This window comes from Rhinolophus sinicus, linkage group LG07, assembly GCF_036562045.2.
Source record: "Rhinolophus sinicus isolate RSC01 linkage group LG07, ASM3656204v1, whole genome shotgun sequence".
In the NCBI taxonomy this organism is placed as follows: Eukaryota; Metazoa; Chordata; class Mammalia; order Chiroptera; family Rhinolophidae; genus Rhinolophus; species Rhinolophus sinicus.
In genome coordinates, this window is record NC_133757.1 from 75,872,751 (window position 1) to 75,897,958 (window position 25,208).

Consider the following 25,208-nt stretch of genomic DNA (forward strand, 5'->3'; position numbering starts at 1 on the left):
CATAATAAAGGATTGCCGCATAGAAAACCAAGACAAGTAATGATACCTTTTGAGGTAAACCATAAACCTGACCACTGTGTTTTTAGTCATCTTGTTACAGCATTGCTGCTTCATTTCCCTGAAAGGAGGAACTGTTGATAGAGACCACTCACTGCATGACATGCAGTCCTTTCCCATTGCAGATTTAGGAGAATGACATCATGAAAATTACCATCTACTTCCAATGATTCTGAACCACTTGAAAATGGTTGAGGGGCAAGATTAAGATCATGCAGAATCAGAAATTATTTCTTCTGTAAGGCTTGAAAGTTTGGGGAATGATTTAGAGGTAACAGCAGTTTAACCTCTCAGGGAGAGAGTTTATCCTTTTCTCACATTGACTCTAATTTTCAGTTTCTCTTAACTCTACTGCCTCCACCACCCTATGGTACCGGTGTCTCAACCTAAGTTTCAGACAGGAGTTGAGGTAAAGTATAGAAAGGAGATGGTCAGAGGAGGAGCAGAGAAGAAAACCTGCCCCTGCTTTTATGGGATTTAAGCTGCGTTTTTGGAAAGTAGCTACTATCCTGAAGTGTGGGCAGATTTCCCAGGAGTTGCAATCTAAGATCCAGGAAGGTAGACTATTTTCCATGTTGTGTCCTCTGCTGTATCTCTTAGGTCCAGAACTGTGCTTGGCCCATACTTGATGCTCAACAAAAAACTTTGAATAAGGGAATAAGAATTCCCTACTGTTACCCTTGCAAGCTACATAGGACCACGTGGTTTTAACATGTGGCTGAACAATGCAAGCATTTGCTCTACAACTTGAGTTTAACACCCTGTACCTCCTGGCTGTCATTGCCCATGTCAGTCTTACAGGTAGGTTTGCTTCCTGGATTCTTTCCCAAAAATCAGTTGCATAGATCACTGATAATCCCTTGGCTACTTACTTTTTCCATACCGGATACCTTGTAGTGTAGTCCTAGAATGGACTGATGCTTTGATCAGGGCTCTTTGTTACAAACAATAGAATATGCACTATTTAATTAACATAAAGAAGATTTATTACAGGATAAAGTAGCTCACAGGATGGAAGAAAAGAACTGTCTACTGAGCTCTTACAAACAACTTCTAAAACCCCATCACAGAAGTGGACTATCAAAGGGTTTACTGCTTCTGCCATTATCAGGAGTAACTACTACGTAAGGAAGCTGTCACTCTGGCTGCTGAGTTCAGATCTACCCTGCCTTTGCTATTATCCATGATAGAAGAATGTCTTATTCCAAAACCATACTAGTTTTCCATAAAGAATTTTATAAAAGGCAACACTTGCTTGAATTTGATAGGAGAAACCTAAAACACAGCCAGAAGTCTAACTGCAAGGGAATCTGGGAAATGTAGCTTTTTATTAACTAGACTCAATGAAAAGTCTATAAAAAGAAAACATGCTAACTGGTATTTGAAATGGTTGTTGAGTGAACCAATTCACAGTACAATCAAAGTGCTTGCATACATTTGAGAAAGAAAGGATATCCATTGACACTTCAAAGAGAAGAATGCTGAAACTCTTTTTTTTTTTTTTTGCAGAAGCATACATATAAATAAAATATTTTAAATTTACATATATCAAAATAGTAACAATAGCCATTTTTAAAGAGATTGGCAGTAAATTTTACTCTGTATATAAAATTCTTTAAAGGGTTATATAAAATGATAGATGGGAAGCACTTAGCAGAAGAATGGGAAATAAAGAAGTACTCATAATGTTAAATATTCATATATAAAAAAATTAAGATAAATCAAGCGAAGCACCTTACATAGAGCCTGGCACTTATCAATAACATGGAAATTGTGAATTACTGTAATTTTTTTTTTAGATCAATTTTCAAATCTTTTTTTTTTCTTTACTTTATTTTTTAAATTTATCAAGGTGACAATTGTTAGTAAAATTGCATAGATTTCAGGTGTACAATTCTGTATTTCATCATCTATAAATCCCATTGTGTGTTCACCACCCAGAGTCAGTTCTCCTTCCATCACCATATATTTGATCCCCCTTACCTTCATCTCCCACCGCCACCCCCTTACCCTCTGGTAACCACTAAACTATTGTCTGTGTCTATGAGTTTCTGTTTCTCATTTGTTTGTCTTGTTCTTTTGTTGTTTTTGGTTTATATACCACATATCAGTGAAATCACATGGTTCTCTGCTTTTTCTGTCTGACTTATTTCGCTCAGCATTACACTCTCAAGATCCATCCACAAATGTTCCTATATCATCTTTTCTTACCGCCGAATAGTATTCCATTGTGTATATATACCACAACTTCTTTATCCATTCATCTATCGAAGGGCATTTAGGTTGTTTCCATGTCTTGGCCACCATAAACAAAGCTGCAATGAACATTGGAGCACATGTGTCTTTACGTATAAATGTTTTCCGATTTTTTGGGTAGATACCCAGGAGAGGGATTGCTGGGTCATATGGCAACTCTATTCGTAATTTTTTGAGGAACCTCCACACCGCCTTCCATAACGGCTGCACCAGTCTGCATTCCCACCAACAGTGTATGAGGGTTCCTTTTTCTCCACAGCCTCTCCAACACTTGTTACTATTTGTCTTGTTGATGATAGCCATTCTGACTGGGGTGAGGTGATATCTCATTGTGTTTTTTATTTGTATTTCTCTGATGATTAGTGATGTTGAGCATTTTTTCATATGTCTATTTGCCATTTGGATGTCCTCTTTGGAGAAATGTCTCTTCAAGTCCTCTGCCCATTTTTCAATTGGGTTTTTTGTTTTTTTGTTGTTGAGTTGCATGAGTTCCTTGTATATTATAATTATTTTTTTAACTCTCAATTTACTTGACTTTTAAAATGACCACACATTAATATTATAGAAAAAAAAATAAATTATACGCTTTTCCCCATGCATCTATTGATATGCTGTATGTTTATGTAGTTTTTTACCTTAGCAGGAAATTCAGAAACATCTACTCTTTCATGAAACATCGACAAGGGTTAGCAGAACCATTATAGATGCTTTATTTCACTTTCACTTCTACCCCTAGGGGGGGAAAATACTTTCTAAATGATGATGGTGGTGGTGGTAGTGGCAACCAATGGTTTATTTAGTTTTTCGGTGTGCTTCTACCATCCTGAGTGCTCTGAGAGATAATTCTCCATGTGTCTCTTGCATTTCTGCATGTCTTGAGAGAAGAAACACTGACTGCTTTTTCTCCCAGACTTTCTTTTCAGGGATTTTATATAGTTAATATCCTTGGAAAACAGAAAGGGTTCCTCTCTCTGGAGCAAGGGGCCAAGTATGCTTACTGTCAAGTGCAATAAAGAAAATGTCTCTCTAGAGGGTGAATGGCAGGGGTGCTTTCTGTTCATTGTAAAATATTTGGGTTTCTTTCTTTTCTTTTTTGTTTTAAATGAAAGTTTATTGGTGTGCCAATTGTTAGCAAAGTTGCATAGACATTTGTGTTTCTTAAGCTGGGTGGGACAGAGGGGAGTGGTCCCCTCTTGTAATGCAAACTGCTGGATACGAGGGTATTAACTGGCCCTCTTCTCATCGGCCCCTGGGAATCCTCATAAATGATGGTACTCTGGTTACTGTTATGGCTATGACAAATAAACAGTTTTGTCTCTTACATGGGAGCCTCATGTCTTCTGCAAGAATCCAGGCAATAATTAGTCTTACTTGTTAGTTAGTGAAGAGGGTAAAATCTCAGACCCTGCACAGTTCTTTCTAAGAGCTCTCTGTTTAATAACTTGCTTAATCACAAAACAAACCTATCAAGAAAGAACTATTATTACCCATATTTTATACAGATGAGGATATTAGTATACTAAGGTGTACTAAACTCATATACATATTTATGTTCAATAAATATGACAGGACAATTAGAGGTTATTTCATATCAGTAGGTCAGATATCTCCAAGTTCAGAAAAGATATGTGGATAATTTAGAATTACTATGTAAAATAATGAGGCAAAATAAAGTCAACATGTTTCGACCTCTAATATTAACATTTTATTAAATTAAAGCTTATGTTTTTCATAAATATATTTCTTCCATGGATGTACTAAAAAAAAGATTGTAGACGTTTCAAAGCATATTGAAATAAGAACTCACATAAACCAACGGCTTTTCATTCTGCTCTAGAGCATCACACATTTTACCTAATTTAATCCTTAAAACAGCATTTTATAGTATTATATTCATATTACAGTGAGAAAAGGAAATTGAGTCTTTAAGTGGGGGGTAAATAATTGAGCCTAAGTATGCTGAATCGAAACCCCATGATATATCTTGAAAAGTGTTATAAAAATCAGTGCTTCTCAGAATGCGGTTCTTGTAACTCTAGTGCTTTGAATAGTAATAGCTGTTTCCTGAAAGGTGTGTAATGGAGGGAAAGAGATCCTTGGTCAAATACAATGGACATGTTTAATGAAGCAAAGGTAAGCATCACTAGAGGATTATGTAGAAATTGTGCAATGTTACAGTTCATATTTGGTCAGTGATTTCCCTTATTTTCCAGTGTCCAATGGATAAGGATTCTACACACCAACAATTTAAGAAACAATGATATTAATTTTACTAGGATGACATGTATTCTTCCAGTAAAAATATTTACATGTTATTATCTAAGTGATTGAAAATAAATTCATACAATGAATTAAGAGTATGAAATGCATCTTATAATTATTTAAAAGGGGAAATTATTTGATTTTTGACATAATAGGTAAATCTCCAAATTAACTAAGCCATTGCACTTAAACAAATGAATGTCTACGAGTATTTCAACTCAGAGAAGTCACTGAATATAATACCACAAAGTAACAATAATGTTTATATAAAATCTGTATTCTTCATAATGCAAAAAATTCGAATAACTTACAAAACACTTAAATATTATCACATTAAATGCTAAGTCAAAACTTGGGTAAGAAGGAAGAAATATATATTTAAAAAACTGAAGCAAACACAGTTTCTTTAATAATCAAATTTTATGTTGAACATATCTAGGGAAACAAAACAAAAAGGGAAATCTGATAGACCATATAATTTGTCATTGACAGATAAAACAGAGACTTTTGTAAAAACAAAAAAATAATATTCATGAACATTTCAAGAATCACTCTTTCACAAAGGCTCACCACTGTAAGTGATTTTGTTAAGCTAAATAAATGAAGCCATCAAACATATTTGGTTAATATTACTAGCTTTTTTTGAAACATGACATTCAACTATTTCAGGTGATAAGTTGTGTAATTTTTTTAAAAACTTCTAGAAACCATATAGCTATGTTAAATGTTTAGAATAAAAGTATTTTGTATTGGCGACTGACACGAAGATCAATGTTGAGATGTTAGTGTGCAGATAAAAATATACTGAACTATGTAAAGAAAAGCCAATGAACAATATCTATTTGATATGACATACAACGTTAAATCATGACTTATTAGGAGAAAAAAATAAATCTAGTTATAATTGGTTGTTTTCCCAACATCACCAAACTATTATGCCTAGATTTCTTTTAGATAGCATGGCCTCCTGGAGGGCAAACTGAGAGGCAAGATTAATCACCCTGAAATCAAAATAAATGACCCATTGGATAAGGTGATTCATAATTATCCTTTTGAAAAGTAGACAATGTATAGAAAACATGGGGAGAACCATAATGTGTTTGGCATAATGTAAATTGAGCTTTCTTGGAATCAATGAGAAAGCCAATCAGATACTTTTTGAAACTTCTTTCTGGTTGAGGATAATAGCATATTAGGTAGAAAAGGATGCTTGTCTTCCTGTTTGCTGTGTCAGGAGGGCATGTACCAAGATCATCTAAAACTGACCCAAGAGGCTTAAACTTTTTTTTTTTTTTTTTAAGGATGAAGGATAAATATTAACGTAATTCTCAGGAAAAAGTTATCACTATCAATGAAATCTATACTACTTGAAGGTTATAAAGTAAGTCATTCGGGGACATCATTTAGAATATAGGGGATATATTTCTATTAATTTATTTTTATTTTATGGAGTCATACATTAAAACTTAAATTGTTGTATTTCTGAAGGTCTGTCAAAGTAACAATTACTATCTTATACATATAATGACTTCCAAAATTTGCATCAACGTATTATTTTTATTTCAAAAACTCACATTACTACCATAAAAACTCAGAAAAACATCACTTACATAAAGAGATATGACTATTTTTTTTAAATAGCAAACAATCATAAACGGAACCAATGTCAGCTAATGAAATCAGAAAAGTCTGATGATATGTTCATGATAATTGGCAATCACATTTTTAAAAACTGATTTGTTGCTCAACAATCAATTTATGCTCATATTGTTAAGTTAGGTGTAAAGTAAAATGGATTGAAATATTTGAGATGCTCATATTAGTAATTAAAGAGTTGCCAGTCAGCCATACATTATTAAATGGCATTGACATTTTTTGCAGTAAGGTAATCTATCATCACTCATGAGAATACATTTTGTCCCCATTTAATTTCAAAAGTGTGTTTTTAATAAAACAGAGTGAAAATAGAACTGTTCTGATATAATTCAATGGTATAAAATGTATATAAAACAGTTATTGCTCCCTCATATTATTTAACAACATTTAATTATTAAAAACATGAAATAGCACCATTTGCGACAACATGGATGGATCCTGAGATTACTATGCTAAGTGAAATGAGTCAGACAGAAAAAGTTGAAAAACATATAATTTTACTGATATGTGGGAGATAAAACTGAAAACAATAAAGGATGAAGACAAACAAATAAAGAAACAAAAATTCATAGGCACAATCAATAGTTTAGTGGTTACCAGAGGGTAAGGAGGGAGAAGGGGGATTGATGAGGGTAAATGGGATCAAATATATGGTGATGGAAGGAGAACTGACTCTGGGTGGTGAACACACAACGTGATATATAGATGGTGTATCACAGAACTGTACACCTGAAACCTATGTAACTTTACTAACCATTGTCACCCCAATAAACATTAAAAAAAGAATTATTATCAGAAATCCACCATAAGTACACTTGTCTGAGGTTTATCCAAAATTATTGTTTACCAAAAGCAAACAAATAAACAAAACTACCAATCCTTTAGCTGATATTTTCTTTCTAGAGGTGAGTTTCCTTGTCTTTTAGGTACTAGGATTTCCTGAGGATTATAACTATCAAATATTGTAGACAGAACTTACAGTTTTCATAAATCCTACAAGCAATTATTTGTCCCACCAATAGCTTTTTAAACTGAATACCAAAGAGCCTAACATTCATAATGTATAATATTATAACCCATTAAAAATATAGTGACTCTGAATTTCATATGATAGTAAGAATCTCTGGTTATTGTACTGGCTATATTTTATTTCCTAAACATAAAGACATGAAAAATTAGACAAAGACTCTCATAAAAGCCTCAAATATATGAATTATCATCTTTCAATTTTACAAGATATTTTCCCTTGTTATTGTAATGTACCCAGTGGCTTTTAGGAATAGTAATTTGAAGTTCCTTTACCTATCACTCACTGTTCTTGACTAGCTAGCTACTTGACCTTGAAGAAGTGAGCTAATCTCAGGAACTCTGTGCGATTATTCTAGTGAAAAGAGCTCTGAATAACCAGGCAACCCAAAGTAATAAGAGTCTGGCATTCCAATCTCATAGTAGTGCCCGCTTCAGCTTGATATATTTACATATTTATAGCTGTAGATGAGATAGAGAGATAGAGAGATAGAGAGATAGAGAGATAGAGAGATAGAGAGATAGAGAGATAGAGAGATAGATAGATAGATAGATAGATAGATAGATAGATAGACAGATAGTATGATGGAAGAATTAGTAGAAAATAATGTGTATGTGCATTTGTGTGTGTGCATGTGTGTTTAAAGACTGCGGGCTCCAGAACTCTTTTTGTTTCTGTGTGTCAGGTATACAAAACAATGTAACAGTTATACATTTACACCCCTCACAAAGTGATAATCCCCCCAAATCTACTATGCCTGTAGCATTTATTGTCCCAATCACACACTTTTAATTTGATTAGGCATGGTCTTAACATATTTTCCTATATTGTTCTCTCTCTATATATATTTGAATGCATGTACTATATAGGGAGAAAAATTATACAGTTTACCTTTTCATATACACAAATGTATATGACATAATATTTACCATGTAGAACCTACTGAGGATTATAGAGTTTTGAAGGATAAATATTTGTAATAATAGCATTGTCCAGTACCTATATAGAATTATAAGCCTTGGAATTTCAGATATATAAAGGCCTTTGAATATCACAGCGTATGTTATGCTAATATTTGCCACAATAGAAGAATTGTCACTTGTCCAAGATCACAAGTATTTATTGAATAATCTGACACAATTCTTACATATTTCCCTTAGAACATTACTATGCCATATTTATCACTATCGATATTTTTTCTTAAAGTTAAGAAGCACTGAACAGTGTGTGTATATATATGTATATACCGTGTTTCCCCAAAATAAGACCTAGCCAGGAAAAAGAGCTCTAACAAGTCTTTTGGAGCAAAAGTTAATATAAGACCTGGTCTTATTTTACTATAATAAAGATTGAGTCTAATATAATATAATATAACATAATATAATATAATACCAGTTCTTATATTAATTTATTAATTTTTGCTCCAAAATACGCATTAGAGCTGATTGTCCAGCTAGGTCTTATTTTCAGGAAAACAGGATATATATATATATATATATATATATATATATATATATATATATATAGGCAGTAGGAAAAATATTTGTAACCATTGAAGAAAATAATGCATAAGTAACGATTTATATTAATTTTGCATAAATTAATATGTATATATATACATATATGTATATATATATGCATGTGTGTATATATATCATCCATGAAAATGGAAAATGCATTGCTAATAACAATATATTACATTTACCTATACACAATCAGTAATTGGTTAAATAAAATATGACCAAATTTGAAATAGAACAAAATGATAATATTGATCTGAATTATTTACTTTGCATGTGATTTTTTATAATGCTGGCATGTTTGAATACTAAATTTCATCTAATTATGTGTGTTTAAGTATTAAAATAAGATAATATATATTAAAATGATATATGTAAAAAGCTCAGCACAGTCCTGGCATCTATTAGACATTTAACAAAAGATAGGTGTTAATAACATAACATGTAAGTGACCACCAGGAAACTAACTGTCGTCCTCAGTGTCCCCCAGTTGTAGAGTCTTAAAAAATATGTAACTAGCAATGAAAGGGGTAGGTACTTTATTTTCATCACTTCTAAAGGGAAAGAGCCAAGAGTACGTGATTGAAAAGAGAGAAGAGAGAATTGTGGGATAAATGCATCTGCTGAATGAAAAGCAGCTACCCAACCATTCTGCTGAATGGACATTATTTTATTGACAGAGTGGGGATAAAATTGTTATTCAAGAACATGCTACATCATAATGATATGCAAACTTTCCACAATGATACCCTTCTTATTTTAGTAAATATTTTAAATTATTTTGGAAAACTAAAACCTCAACTAAGTTGACATAATTTTTAAGGTATTTCCTCAAAAACTGTATTGTTTCATCATTGAGAACTCTAGAGAGATACACTTAAATGCATAAACCAATCAGAAATTAAAATACTCCCGAGAAATACTGGCAGAGAATGATTGATTTGTTGTGTTCTTTATAACTGTTTTTCAAATACAATGTTTCCTAATAATATTTATAAAATTGTCAATGAATTTTAAAAAAACATAATGTACTCTATTTCAACATATATGTAATGTCACTGAAGAACAGTGTGAAATATGGCTTCCTGAACAGTTGACAATCCTTTCAAAACTGTAGGAGTGCCTTCATTCCCCTGCTATAATCTTCAATGCAACTTTAAGGAAGGATATCTTAAACAACTTAAAACTCAAAATTGTGTGTGAAATAGATTAGGCTCTAACTCACTTAACAATGGGCAATCTAAACACAAAAATCAATTGAGAATCCAATAGCATATTAACTATTGAACCAAAATCCATTTTGTCAGTTGACTTCCATATAAATATAATTTCAGAATATATAAAACATGGATTTTTATGGTATTTCAAAAATATTAGAATATGAGCAAGTGTGAATGTCAAATAATTAATCAATGAGAGATAGAATTGCAAGTTTCCAAACATTCATACACACACACACACACACACACACACACACACAGAGTAAAGAGGTATTGTTTTTCATTGGAGTGCTTTGCATGTTAATGTAGTTTCAGGTCACTTGTATCATGAGGTTGGGATTGTTATCATAAACAGAAATAGGCACAGAATGCAGGAAATAAGAAGATTAACGACTTCCTCTGCTTTCATTCCTGACAATGTAATAAACATGATCTGGCAAATGCGATTACCAGTTAGTCAGAAAGTCCACAGAATTCCTAGCTGAGAGTCATTTACTAACATCAAGTGAGGACATAGCTCACATTTCAATAATTAGTTACCGAGAAATGCACATCATTTGATTTTCAAATTTTTTCATTGCTTCTTTTCATTGCTTTAATTTTTTTCTCTTATCATTAACATTTAAAAACATTTTAAATGGCCATTCATAATTTCCAGTAACAAAACATTTCAAAATGATTCCCATAAATAGTCAAGAAAAATGTAGAGTGTTTCTAAGTAGAGGTAGGCAAAGCGTCCTACGGTAACCATGTATCTCTTATTTACTTACAATTCAGTAGATAATGTAAGAGTTCTGAACCATGTGTCAGCCAATACCAGTGAAAGGAGTGACAAGCATCATCTTGAAAATTTTATTTCATTATAAAAGTAAACATGTTCTTAAACAGTAGTTGGAAAATAATTTCTACTACGTCAGAAGGCATGATTTATGTACCCCAAGGCAATAAAGCATCAAGAAGAAAGCTACACTAAACTTATTTTGACCATAACAGAATTATAATATGATTTAAGAGTAATCTGAAACACCGGGATCCTTCATGAGAAGGAAGATGTGTGCATTTAATATGCTTACAATGCTTATATCCTTTAAGTGCACAGCACCCAGCACATACTGGAATAGAAATTCCCTTTTGCAACACAAGCATAAAACTTTAAGTTAATATGAATGTTTTGAGGATAAGTATAATCATATAGAATAACAAGCCATACTTTAATTTACTGAAAAAGAACTCCAATAGTTTGGGAATCCCTGAAAGGGCAATGTGACATAATTCATTTGAATAAAATACACCTAGCAAAATAAGAAAAAGTATTCTTCAGTAATACAGACACACACAGATGACCAAACATGGAAAAAAAAGTACTATGTAAGTCATTTGGTTGTGGGGAAATGTGCAGAGGAAATTATATACGGACTTGTTATAAGTAAGCAACATTGGTTTCATAATTCTAGAGATCCTTAGAATTTAACTGCTTTTTCATCATCTCAGGTGTACATGTAAATTTAGTAACTTCTACACAGTTATTCTTTTTTGTTGTATTTTTTTAGAACTCCGAAAAAAGAATAAACATTTCTTTGTACATACAAATGAATGGAAAGAGAGAAGACAATTGTACTTCATTCCATACATGGGCTTGGGACTTGGACACCTTCAGGAAGGGATAGGTGGGTGAGAATGTCAAAATGTAGAGTAAATAGGACCAGCACCCGAATGGAGCGGTTAACTCAGGAAAAATTTGTGAAATGCCATTGTTATGATCAGCAGAAGCACAAGAGAATGGAAACTTTTTGGTGAAAGATTACAATCTCTCTAGAGTAATTTATTATGTCAATGAGTAAATATGAAAACTTAAGAACGTATTTATGGGGAAAATGTCTCCCTATGTCTGACTAGAGTTGACTATGCCACACTAAAATCTATCACCAATTTTTAATAAGCAAATAAATATTTTCTTGCTTTTTCATAGAAAATAAAATGAGATAGCAGTGACTAAATAATTTGTTCTCTGTGAGGTATGTTTTGAACAAGTTCATCTCCTGAGTCATAGATGCGACAGAACACTAACTCTTATGGACAATGCGTGACACAGGAATTCCACAAAAACAAGTCAGAGGACTGAAGAGAAAATCTTGTTAAGATTTCCAAAAGCATTATATGAAGAAAGGAAATTTCAACAGAGAATCCCCAGAGGGCCCACAATGGCTTTAAAATCACATTGAAGATTTTTAATTCTCACTGTTTTCTCACGTGTAACTACATTTTCAAAATAGCATCAAACTTTTTTCTCATTCTTCCCCTATACTTACATAAATTTATGAGATTATAATCTTAAAACAGTCATTCCTTACCTTTGATTCTTGAACTTTCTTGACTTTTTTCCTGCTGGAATTAAAACAGAAATAGATCAAAATCTGTAAGTATATGATCAACAGCCTGATATCAAGTATCACTATAACTCAAGACTTGTCTAAATGTTTTGTTGGCTATACACCCAGGAGTCATTGTAATACAATTCTCACCTTAACAAATATGTATGTCAAATCTTTTATTAGAGTCATAATCATTCTTAGTGGACATAAATTTGCTCTCAGAAACCAATATATTATATGAATATGAATTTATAAATAAATGAACAAAATGTTTAATAAATAATAAATTGCCATGCCTCTCAAATGCCTTAGGCCTTTCCATTTAATTCAAACTGATTATGAATAATGTCTTCAGAATTTGCTTTCAGCATTTCTACATTAGTCATAAGTTGTTGGTGAGGGAAAAGATTAAGAGAAAACAGTGGAGAATTCACTAAAAGAACACAAAAGACGTTTCAACTGTCATTCCTTCATCTTAACTTAGAATTGGTCCCTATCCTCACTTCTCTAAGGCTAAAGTTGGCAACAATTCTATTATTTATACTAAGGCTGCTTCAGTCAGACCTGTCCTTCAATTTGACATACACCATATTAGTTACCAGGCAACCCCAAAAGAATTAACTTACTTTCTAGTTTTTAAGTAGAAATTGTGCACTCTATGACTTTTCAGTTAGTATTCAAGCACAGTTTACTCTAAAAGTTTCAGGGTCTCACATAAAAAAATAATTTTGAAATATGTTTCTAATAAAAAGTGATATATATATATATATATATATATATATATATATATATATATATATTCATTCTTCAGTTCAGTGTGTGTATATGTATATATATATACACACACTGAACTGAAGAATTGTATTAATGCCAATAACTTTTGATAAAAGTTATAAACATAGTAAAAAATATGAAAAATTTAAAGAATTTATTTTGCTGAGAGTATTAATTCCAGAGAGTTTGAGAATAAAATTGAAGATTGATAAATGTATATTTATTCAACCAGCTAACCCACTGTATGATTCTATTAGATTTTAACACTTTGTGTTGTAATTGTCATCCTAACTTATCCAGGATTTGTGTTTGAATTCTGTACTATCCTGTGTTAATTAGTTGATTATTGCAGTTCTAGTTTATTTTTAATTTAGAGTATCTGTTGTTCATTTAAACTAAAATTTAAATGTAAATTATTTATTTCAAAAACACGTATATTTTCAATATTAGGGGACAAGCAGGCTTACATTTTTCAGAGGTGTTTGTTAGTGAAAAATAATTTTCTCTTTTTCTTTTGTCATTCACTTAGTCATTTATTCTTTCAAAAAAAATGTGTAGATTACTTTTATGTGACAAACACTGCTCCACTTATTGAGGCTGTAAGGGATGAACAACAACAACAAAAATCATGCCCTTATGGAATGTACTATATTCATGATAATAAGTCCTATTTAGAAAACAGGACTTATTTTCATTGGAAACCTATGTTTACAATGATTTTTGAATAAAATTCTGAATGAGATGAGAGGATGATCCCAGCCTATATCTGGGGAAAATATGTTCTACGAGAGAAAAACAATTGCAACTTTCCTGAGGTTCAAGAGTTTTGGGCAATGTCAAAAATACCAAGGAGGCCATTTGCTTGGAATATCCTTTTCCACCCTTTCACTTTGAGTCTGTATCTGTCCTTATAGCTGAGATGTGTCTCTTGAAGGCAGCGTATGGTTGGGTTTTGTTCTTTTTTTGATCCAGTCTGCTGCTCTGTCACTTTTTACTTACAAGTTCAGTCCATTTACAGAAAAAGTCGAGAATCATATGACTACTCATACGTGGCACATAAAACTGAAAGCAACAAATGAACAAGACAAACCAAAAAACAAATAAAACAATCATACACACAGACAACAGTTTAGTGTTTACCAGGGGAAGGGGTGGTAGAAGAGAGTAAAGGGGATCAAACATGTGGTGATGGAAGGAGAACTAACTCGGGTGGTGAACACACAATGCAACATACAGATGATGTTTTATAAAATTGTGCACTTGAAACATATATAATTTTACTAACCAATGTCACCCCAATACATTTAATAAAGATTAAAAAAATACCAAGGAGACCAGTGTGATTGAACTGGACTGAGTCAGGGGTGTTTAGTAGCAAATGCAATCAGGAATGCAATGGGGGCAGATAGATTAGTACTTGAGGCATTTGTTTGATCTTTGATTTTACACTGAGAGCTAAAATATTGAAAATTTTTTCTTGGAGGAATAACATTAACTGAATTATATTTAAATAGATTCATTCTGGCTATTGAGAATAGGTTGAACAGGGGAAGGGCAAAATTAGGGGGACCAGTAAAGAGGGTATTGTAACAATCAAGATGGAAGGCGATAATGGCATAGAACAGTGTGGTAGCAATGGAGTTGAAAGACCAGTTACCGCTGTCAAGATTTTCTGATAGAATAAATGTCAAGTATATGATATTGCAAAGACCAGGGTGATTTCAAAGATCTAATTAATTAGGATGGAGTTACCTCTGATGGCAATGACAAAGATGGTTGAGAAAGAAACGTTTTTACCACTTTTCACTTGCCTTCTAGTACTGTCCCACTCTGAGTTTTTCTCTTACTGTCTGGCCATTCCTGTTCCATCCCCTTTACTAATTCCTCCTCATATCCTCAATTTCCAAATATTTGTTCCCTGGATATTAACCCTTTTCTTTCTTCCATACACCATTCCTACGGTGACCTTATCCAGTCTTCCGGACTTTAGTGTCACCCTTTTCCTAAGGACTCCCAAATATATATCTCCAGCTAATCTTCACCTTTGAACTTCAGACTCATATTCAGTTGTATTTTTGACATCTCTACTTGTTATGTCCAGAACTGAACTTCTGATCTTCCCTTCTTCAGCCATCTTTCTCATATTCCTCATCTTCTTTATCTCTTCATCCTTCTAGTCATTTACTTAAAGTAAACTCTGTCTACTGTGTCTCTTAAGAGCTAAAGAGCATGAAATGTTCAAGGGTTTGATATTTGACTTTGACTTTACTTTGAGTATCATTCTGAGGATGCAAAATGGGAAAATAATTAAAATGTCTGGAACTCATGGGAGATATCTCAATAAGATGCATCAACTTAGAAATCAACCAGGCTATGTATAAATCATCAGTATTGAATCTGGATACATATAGGAGTGTCAAATGATCTAGAACTTGGTATTGGAAATAATATAAGAAAAAAATATAGTGTTGAATTAGTCAAATAAGCAAATGGAAGGACAAATTATGGGAGAAAACCAAGAGTGGATGGAATCATAAAATCAAAGGAGAGAAATTTTCAATATTATAGAATTCTTCTGACAGGTCAAGTACAATTACATTTAAGATAATGCCCATTAGATACATTGAAATAGAATCATTAACTTCAAAGAAAACACATTTTTGGTGGTGTTATGGGCTTGGAAGTAACATTGAAGTTATTCAAGGAAGAACAGGGAGATTGAGAAATGTATAGAAATATAGAATCAGAGAAACATAACTAGGAAAGAAAGACATGGGGTGATATGTAGCTGAAAAGCAAAGTGAAGTCCATAGAAGTATTGTGTTTTTGCGGTTGTTGTTCATTTGTCTTTTTGTTATACTTTGTTTAGTTTTAGAATATATTATTTTTATCACTGAGAATAGAGAATGTCTAAATGATAGGAGATACATGCATAGTAGAAATGGAGAGGATTAAGATACAATGGAGAGATGATATGACTTATTTTATAAGGGTATCAAAATGGTATATTCAATGATACAGAATATAAATGGGGGCAAAACTCAGATAGAAGAACCAGTTCCTCTCGTATAACAGGTGCTCACAGGAAGGTGTGGTCATTAATACAGTCAGTTTTAGGTTTGATATGATATATTAAACATGTTCAATCTGTGATTTATTTCCTTTATGTCATAGAAAAATAGTGTTGAGTGGCGGAGTAGTATGGTTTGTTAGAAATCTGAGGAGATAGAATAAATTTAAATGAACTGTTTTTTGTGAGTGTAGGTGACTAGAACATCTTGGCATTGTCCTAACTTAGAAAATCCTAACTGAGTTTTGCCATCATAAATTTGTAGTGGTACTGATCTTAACTTTATTTTAACTATTCCCACATAGGCCTAACACACTCTGATATTATATTTTGTTTCTATAATCCAATTATCTATTTATATAATTGTATGCACTTATAAATTACCAATGAAAATATCCTTAAATATTCTATAAACTAGAAATGTTTAAGAAAAAATATACTTAAAGAAGATATATTAGTAATTTAATCTATGGAGAAGAATAGGAACAGACTTAAGAAGAAGGAAACAAGGATAAACTACTCCATTTACTGCCAAACTTGTATTAGAATCTTGTCAGTAGAGACCTATATACATCATTTAGGATTTTGAAAGTAATGTTATATATATATATATATATATATATATATATTACTTTCTCCTGTGACTGTGACTAAAATTTTGTATTATTCACCTGACAATATATATTTCTCACAATTTTATTTTACAAACTGTTTGAAATGAGAAAATGTTAAGGAGAAAATTGTGATTAATTAATTATGTGAGAACTCTTAAGTGATCAGAATGATTTGTTACCCTATCAGCATGATGTATTTGAAAAAAAGTCTTATATTACGAAATCTTAGTTTTTGTTTGTAATAACAGAATGCCAAACTCTTGGAATATATCTGTTTTAAGATTCCTTCAAAAGGTTTTCTTACAAAGTGATCTCTTAAAATGAGAAATATATTTTGGCCAGGTACCAAAGATAAATAATAGCAAAACATTCATGTTTTACTTTGTACTATACCATTTCTTGGAAGAATCCCAAAGTGTTCTATTACTTATAGAAATAGACTCCTTGAAATCCATCTCAATGGTAAAAATGAGCAAATGGATCCTTTCAAACAGTATGAGATTAGCAAAGACAATAATAAATAACTTTCTAAAAAATAATTTTAAGTTTGCATTGTATACAATATTCTATTGTAAAAGATATCCAGCATAAATTTGAAAATATTTAAAGGAAATACCTATTTAATTTTTGAAATATGATCTGATTTTTTTCTAAAAAGTAATAGAGGTGATTGCATTTTTTAAACTTATAATACACATCCTAATTGGCTTTCAGATCCTTAATCCATTTACCTAATTTTTGTGTGAAGAAATTTGACACATGATTGGAAGGCATTAATGTTCTCATATCTTGTTACTACTTTAATGAAGTATCAATATACTAAACTACTCATTCTTTGAATACAGGTTTGTTTAGAGTGTACATGGCCAGCACTCTGCTATGAGATTGGGATTAACTACTAATAACATAAACTTCTGATCTCAGAAGTTCACATTCTATTTGGAGAGACTGATGATTATTAATTACAAACAATGATTAAGGATTTATAGGATGATGTGGAAACAACAATAGGGGGAGTAATTGTCAATGCCAAGTGTGGGGCAAACACAGAATTCACAGAGAAAATGTTGACTGAGCTAAGAATTAAAGGATGGTGATATAATTTGCTGGGGAAAAGTGTATTAGATGTGCAAAGGCACAGAATGGTAAAATATTTAATCTTTTGTGAGGAACTGTGAATAGTTAAGCATAGCTCAACTATATACTTTTTGGACATGAGGTTTATATAAGTATATATTCAAGAAAGTTCTCTCCTATGTCCAGAAGAAAATGTATGCCCACTAAATAGCATAGCTTGATTTTGGGTCAAAATGGAGAAGTAGGTAAATGTTATGCTTACCTTCTCTCACAACCATATCATAATTACAATTAAACTACAGAACAACCATCATTGAGAAGCACCTGAAGTCTAGTTGCACCAAAGCCCTACAAGTTCAGACATACAGAAGACGCATTCTCCAGGCTGGTAGTAGGGGTAGAGATGCTGGATGGACTGGTCCCACACCTGCATGTGACCATAAAAAATCAGGAGGGATATCTTGGCTGTGGAAGTACCCGCTGGAGGACTACCAATCCCACAACAAGCTCCCCAGCCTGGAGTTTCAATGCCAGGGAGAGAAGTCCCCATAACTTCTGGCTGTGAAAACCAGTGGATATCGTGGATGAGTAAGATGGAGAGTGGCTGCATTCCCAGGTGCTCCTCTTAAAGGGCTCATGCATGGACTTACTCATTGAAGGACTCACTCTCTCTGAGCCCCAGCACTAGGGCAGAAGATCAAAAGGCACTAGGGGCATACTGGAAGGAACTGAGTTGTCTGGCTGGAAGGGAAGGGCTGGAGGACCTTTCTCTCAGATGGAGGCAATGACAGAAGCCATTGTTTCTTTGTTGAGCCCTCCCCTTTTCAGGCAGCTACCATATTTAAGTCTCCATCAACCTGGCTCCACCCTGGAGATTCTGAGACCCTGCTCCATCCAACATTTGGGCCCACCCAAGCCATTTCCAGTGGCTTTTCCATACAAACAGCCTGTGTTGGCTCATGCTGTGGAATTTCCTAAAACCTCACAAAGGTTCACAAAACCCAAACAAGCAGCATCTGACTTCCATGTGTCCCGTACCTCTGGCTGAGCAGCCCTAAGCCTGGCACTAGTGATAGTCAGCCTTAGTGTGTGGCTTGGACACTCAAAGTATCTCCAAGCACAACAGGGGTGGTGGCCATCTCTGCATTGCTTTGTGGCTCATGCCCAGTGGCCCCAGGCGGGGCACAGACTGAGGCTGAACTTGGCCTGTAGCAGTTCCCCTCCCAGGAGGCCCATAGGCTGGCAGGCCCAGTGCCCAGCTTCAGACTGGGCTGGAGCATCACCGTCCACCTCCAAGCATGACACATCCAAAGGACAGACTGGGCAGGCACCAGAGCCCCCTAAAGTGACCTCTGCTCTGTAGGGTCAGCCCCTGTACAACAGCTCCTCCACTGTAGACACAGCCAATCCTCACAACCCATCAGCCTGAGGGTCAATCCCTCCCGTTGATATACAAACACCAGTCAAGTATCAACTACAACAAGAGGGCACACACACACATCCCACACAAAGGATACACCTAAAGCATGTAGCTCTGGTGACCAGGGAGACTGCACCACTGTGTCCCACAGGACGCCTACTACATAAGGCTACTGTGCTAAGACCGGGAGGCATAGCAGCCCTACATAGGAAAAAAGAAAAAGAAAAAAAGAAAAGCAAAAAACATGGAGAGGCAACCAAAATGGGAAGACAAAAAAACATTTCCTAAATATAAAAAAAAAACAAAAAAACAAACAAACAAAAAAACAGAACAAAGCTCCAGAAAAAGAACTAGAAAAAATGGAGACAAGCAATCTACCATGCATAGTTCCAAACACTGTTTATAAGGATGTTCAAAGACAGGGAGAACTTCAACAAAGATTTAGAAAACATAAAAATGGAGATTGAAAACAAAAAGGAACCAGTCAGAAATGAAGAATACAATAACTGAAATGAAGAATACATTACAAGAAATCAATAGTAGATTAGATGAAGCAGAGGATCAAATAAGTGATTTAGAAGAAAAGGTAGCAGAAAACACACAAACAGAACAGAAAAAAGAAAAAAAGAATCCAAAAAAATGAGAAGAGTTTAAGGGGCCCCTCGGGCAACATCAAGTGTACTGACATTTACATGATAGGGGTACCAGAAGGAGAAGAGAGAGAGCATGGAATTGAAAAATCTATGTGAAGAAATAATGACAAAAAATTTCCCTAACTTGGCAAAGGAAATCAAAATACAAGCCCAGGAAGCAAAGAATCCCAAACAAGATGAACCCAAACAGGCTAAAACCAAGACATAGCATAATTAAAACACTAAAGGGCAAAGACAAAGAGAAAATCTTAAAAGCAGCAAGAGAAAATCAGTTAGTTATCTACAAGGGAGCTCCCATAAGATTATCAGCTGATTTCTAAACAGAAACTCTGCAGGCCAGAAGGGATTGCAGGGAGTATTCAAAGTGATGAAAAACAAGGAACTAAAACCAAGATTACTCTACTCATCAAAGCTGTCATGTAGAATTGATGGACAGATAGAGCTTAACAGACAAGAAAAGGCTAAAGGAGTTCATCACCACCAAACCAGTATTATAAGAAATCTTAGAGGCACTGATTTAAAATGGGGGGGGGGGGGTAGATATATATGCATGTGTGTGTGTGTATATCAAAAACATGAATAAAAAATGACAATAACTACATCTCTGTCAACAATCACTTTCAATGTAAATGGATTAAATGCTCCAATCAAAAGACATAGGGTGGCTGAGTGGATAAGAAAATAAGACCCTTACATATGCTGCCCATAAGATACTCACTTCATACTGAAAGACACAGAGACTGAAAGTAAAAAAAAAAAAGGGAAAAAATATTTCATGCAAATGAAAACAAACAAATAAAAAAGTTGCAGTAGCAATACTTATACCAGACTAAATAGACTTTAAAATAAAGGCTATAACAAGAGACAAAGAAGGACCCAATAATCCCCCACCTGATATTTATCTAATGAACCCAAAATGCTACTTTGAGGAGGACATGTAAATTCACATGTATATTGCAGCATTATTTACAATAGCCAAGATATGAAGGCAACCTGGGTGTCCCTGAATGGATGAATGGATAAAGAGGTGGTACATATATACAGTGGAATGTTACCCAGCCATTAAATAAATAAATAAATAAATAAATAAATAAATAAATAAATAAGAAAGGAAGAAATCTTGCCCTCTGCAACAACATGGACAAACCTGGAGAGTGTTGTGCTGAGTCAGAGAAAGATAAATGTCATATGATTTAACTGATAAATAGAATCTAAGGAACAAAATAAGCAAACAAAACAGAAACAAACTTATAGATACAAGGAACATTTTGTTGGTTGCTAGATGGGAGGAGGGTTGGGGGTGAGTGAAAAAGGGGAAGGGATTAAGAAGTACAAATTGGTTGTTACACTGTAGTAATGGGCATGTAGGGTATAGCATAAGGAATATAGTTAATAATATTGTAATAACTACGTATGGTGTCAGATAGGTACTAGATTTATCAGGGTGACAGATGGGAAGGGGGCTTGGGGCAGGGTGAAAAAGGTGAAGGAATTAAGAAGTATAAATTAGTAGCAACAAAATAGTTATGGGGATATAAAGTAAAACATAGAGAATATAGTCAATAATATAATAATAACTATGTATAATGCCAGGTGGGTACTAGACTAGTCAGGGAGATCACTTTTTAAATTATATAATTGTCTAACCAGTATGCTGTACACCTAAAATGAATATAAAATAATACTGAATGTCAACTGTCATTAAAAAATTAAAAAGGGGGGGAAAGGTAAATGGAAATAAGAGGTTCAAATTTCCAGCTATAAAACAAATAAATCTTAGGAATGTAATATACAGCATAGGGAAAATAGTCAATAATATTGTGATAGCATGGTATAGTGTCAGATGGTTGCTGGACTTGTGGTGATCACTTCTTTAGGTACATAAATGTTGAATAACTATGGTATACACCTGAAACTAATATAATATTTTATGTTAGCTATATTTTAATAACATTTTTTTAAATTAACAATAAAAAATACAAGCACACACAAAAGAAAATAGCATATATATATATATATATATATATATATATATATATATATATATATAATGGAATATTACTCGGTCATAAAAAAGAATAAAATCTTACCATTTGCAATAATACCTAGAGGTATTATGCTAAATGAAATAAATCAGAGAAAGACAAATACCCTATGATCTCACTTATCTATGGGATCTAAAAAACAAAATAAACAAAAAATAAGACAAACTCATATATACAGAGAACAGAAGGATAGTTATGAGATATTCTGAAAAAGCCAACCTCTCAGAGTTACATGGTCCAAAATTGGAAGAGGTAGCTGCAAATTTAAACTGTCAGCTTATCCTGAAACAGTGGATATCTGTCTTGCTCAGCATATCCTATGTAGGGAGGGCAGACAAAAGATCTTGGGACAGTGCAAACTGAAGTGTTAGAACTAAGATGTTGGCATAATACTAAAACCCTTGAAATGGATTGGGAAAAAATCAAACAAATAAAAACAAAACAAAGCAAACAAACAAACAAACAAAAAACGTATATTACCTGCAAATTCTTTGGGAAAATCTACAAAAGAAAGATGAAAATCTGCAAGTGAGGGACGATAGTAAAAAATGCGATAAACTGGGGCCGGCCCGGTGGCTCAGGCGGTTAGAGCTCCATACTCCTAACTCTGCAGGCTGCTGCTTCAATTCCCACATGGGCCAGTGGGCTCTCAATCTCAACCACAAGGTTGCCAGTTCAATTCCTCGAGTCCCGCAAGGGATGGAGGGCAGCGCCGCCTGAAGTTAAGATTGAACATGGCACCTTGAACTGAGCCACAGCTGAGCTCCCAGATGGCTCAGTTGGTTGGAGCACGTCCTCTCAACTGCAAGGTTGCTGGTTTGACTCCCGCAAGGGATGGTGGGCTGTGCCCCCTGAAACTAGAAAACAGCAACTGGACCTGGAGCTGAGCTGCGCCCTCCACAACTAAGACTGAAAGGACAACAACTTGAAGCTGAACGGCACCCTCCACAACTAAAAAATTGAAAGGACAACAACTTGACTTGGAAAAAAGTCCTGGAAGTAAACACTGTTCCCCAATAAAGTCCTGTACCCCTTCCTCAATTAAAAAAAATGTGATAAACTATTGAAGATCAAAGATTGTCATGATTGGTGTAGGAGGCCAATGAGAAGAGGTTGGAGGTTAATTTAAGAGAAATCTTTGGAGATTTGCTCTTCTCTGCCAACCCAACTCCAAAAAAGCCTTATAAGTGCCCTTTCCATTGGCACTGTAACACATTATGTCTGTAGCAAAAACCTCAAAGCAGGATAGCTTATCATAGCCCAAACCATCAGGTGCAGTGAGCTGGCTGATTACATATTCTTGCTCATGTATTCCTCTATCTACTCTATTTCAAAATAACAAGGATTTATGAATTACAATCTAAGGGCAACATGCCTTCCCAATGTTGCTTCTTTCAAAGGGTTAAAAGGTAAACTTCTCAGTACAGAAAATTGTAGCAACTGGGAAATCAGGGGTGGTTCTTTGGTGTCTAAGGATATTAACCCTGCGAACACTTCTTTTACCCTCTCTTGAATCAAATGAGGATTAACAGGAAGCAGTGCCTGACTATCTGCCTGTTCCAATTTGAACACCTGATCTTCTTATTGGAAAATAACCTTGCAGATCAAAACAAATAGGCACCTCAAGAGTATGATTACTATAAAAGAACTCAGAGACAAAATGGACAACGTAAACCATCTGAAATAATTATAATTTTTAACAAGCATGATGAGTAGACTTCAGAATATATTTTAGCAAATGAAATGAAAACAACGAATCATAATGAAAAACTAAATGGAAATTTCAAACATGAAAAATATAATAATAGTAGAAATAATGAATATGAGAATTAGTTAAATAGCAGGATGAATGAAATAGATTAATTAGTAAGGTACAATACTGAATGAAGGCAAAGAATCCTGGAAAGACAGTTAAAAATACATCAGTGAAGCTAAATGGTATGGGGCTTCTCAGTAGTAGTGCCCTCAAATTAATAGGAATTACAGAAATATAGAAACCTAAACATGGAAGCAGGAAAGAGTAAACAGAATAGTGAAAATATATTTTCCACAATATATAAATAATCTAGAATTAAAAGTTTATAGAATATCAATTAGGATATAGGAAAAAAATTACAACTAATTGCATAGAGTAAAATTTAAAAAGATAAGTGACTATACACATACACACACACACACACACACATATATGCCATATATATAAAATTCCAGAAAGAAACAGCAGACACAAATAAAGGCAAAAAAAATCAATAACATAAGATTTCTCAAGTTATATGTTTCTAATAAGGCAATGAAATATTTTTAATTCTTAAATAAAAATACTTTCAACATTTACGAGTGACTTCATAACAAATTATCCTTAGGCATGGGAGGATTAAAAATGGTTTTGAGATTTTGGGTTGTCAATAATTCAGCAGAGTTCTTCACTGTTTCAGTAAGACTCTTTTTTACCCTTTTCATTTGGAAAATTACTCATAGAAAAAATATTTTAATGAGAAGAGGAAAAACAAAACTCCAGGAGAATTTAACAGAGAAATAACTTCATAGCAGCAAGTAAATTGTTGCTTAAATAACAAGAACAAAAATAGAAGATTAAAAGAAAAACTAGTTTCACATTAAGGGAAAAGGAAAGATACAGACAATAATATCTTGGTGTGTTTTGGGAGGAGGGGCAGTAGAAAACAAAACAAATTGAATTTAATCTAAAATGTTTATCCTTCTATGGGAAAATAGAAATTTTAAGGAAGTTAATAAATTAATGAAGAGAATGTAAATCTGATTTTTGTCTTAATTTATCCATGATAATAATGAAAACGAACTATAGCATATTAAAGGAAATCATATCTATACAAAGAAAGTAGGAAATAAAAACAATAGAAGATAAAAGTACAGTAATAACGTGTAAGAAATATGTGTGGCAGACGGTGGAAACCAAACCAAATATAATAGTAATAATAATAATTTTAAATGGTTTAAACTCACCATTGAAAACTCTGATAGGTATAAAAATAAGTTCTAGCAATAAGTTGTCTTCAATAAGCACTTAAAAGGACAAAAATATATAGCTATATATACATTTCTTTATCCAAGTTAAGAACCAAATGATATTTGGTGTCGCATAAAATGCATATAAAATGAGATAAAATGCATGTAAAAAATATGGCAAATTTGATAAGGGAATTAGG

General features: G+C 33.5%; 1 protein-coding gene across 5 annotated transcripts in view; it reads right to left on the reverse strand.

The window, feature by feature from the left end:
• Positions 1-25,208, reverse strand: part of FSTL5 (follistatin like 5) — a 631,388-nt gene that overhangs the window by 505,520 nt on the left and 100,660 nt on the right. For 3 of the 5 annotated variants that reach the window (XM_074337776.1, XM_074337777.1, XM_074337779.1), the window contains one exon: positions 12,350-12,383. In XM_074337776.1, coding sequence (XP_074193877.1) covers positions 12,350-12,383 — 34 coding nt within the window. The remainder of the gene's footprint in view (positions 1-12,349; positions 12,384-25,208) is intronic. The other 2 variants (XM_074337780.1, XM_074337778.1) reach the window with 1 other exon arrangement.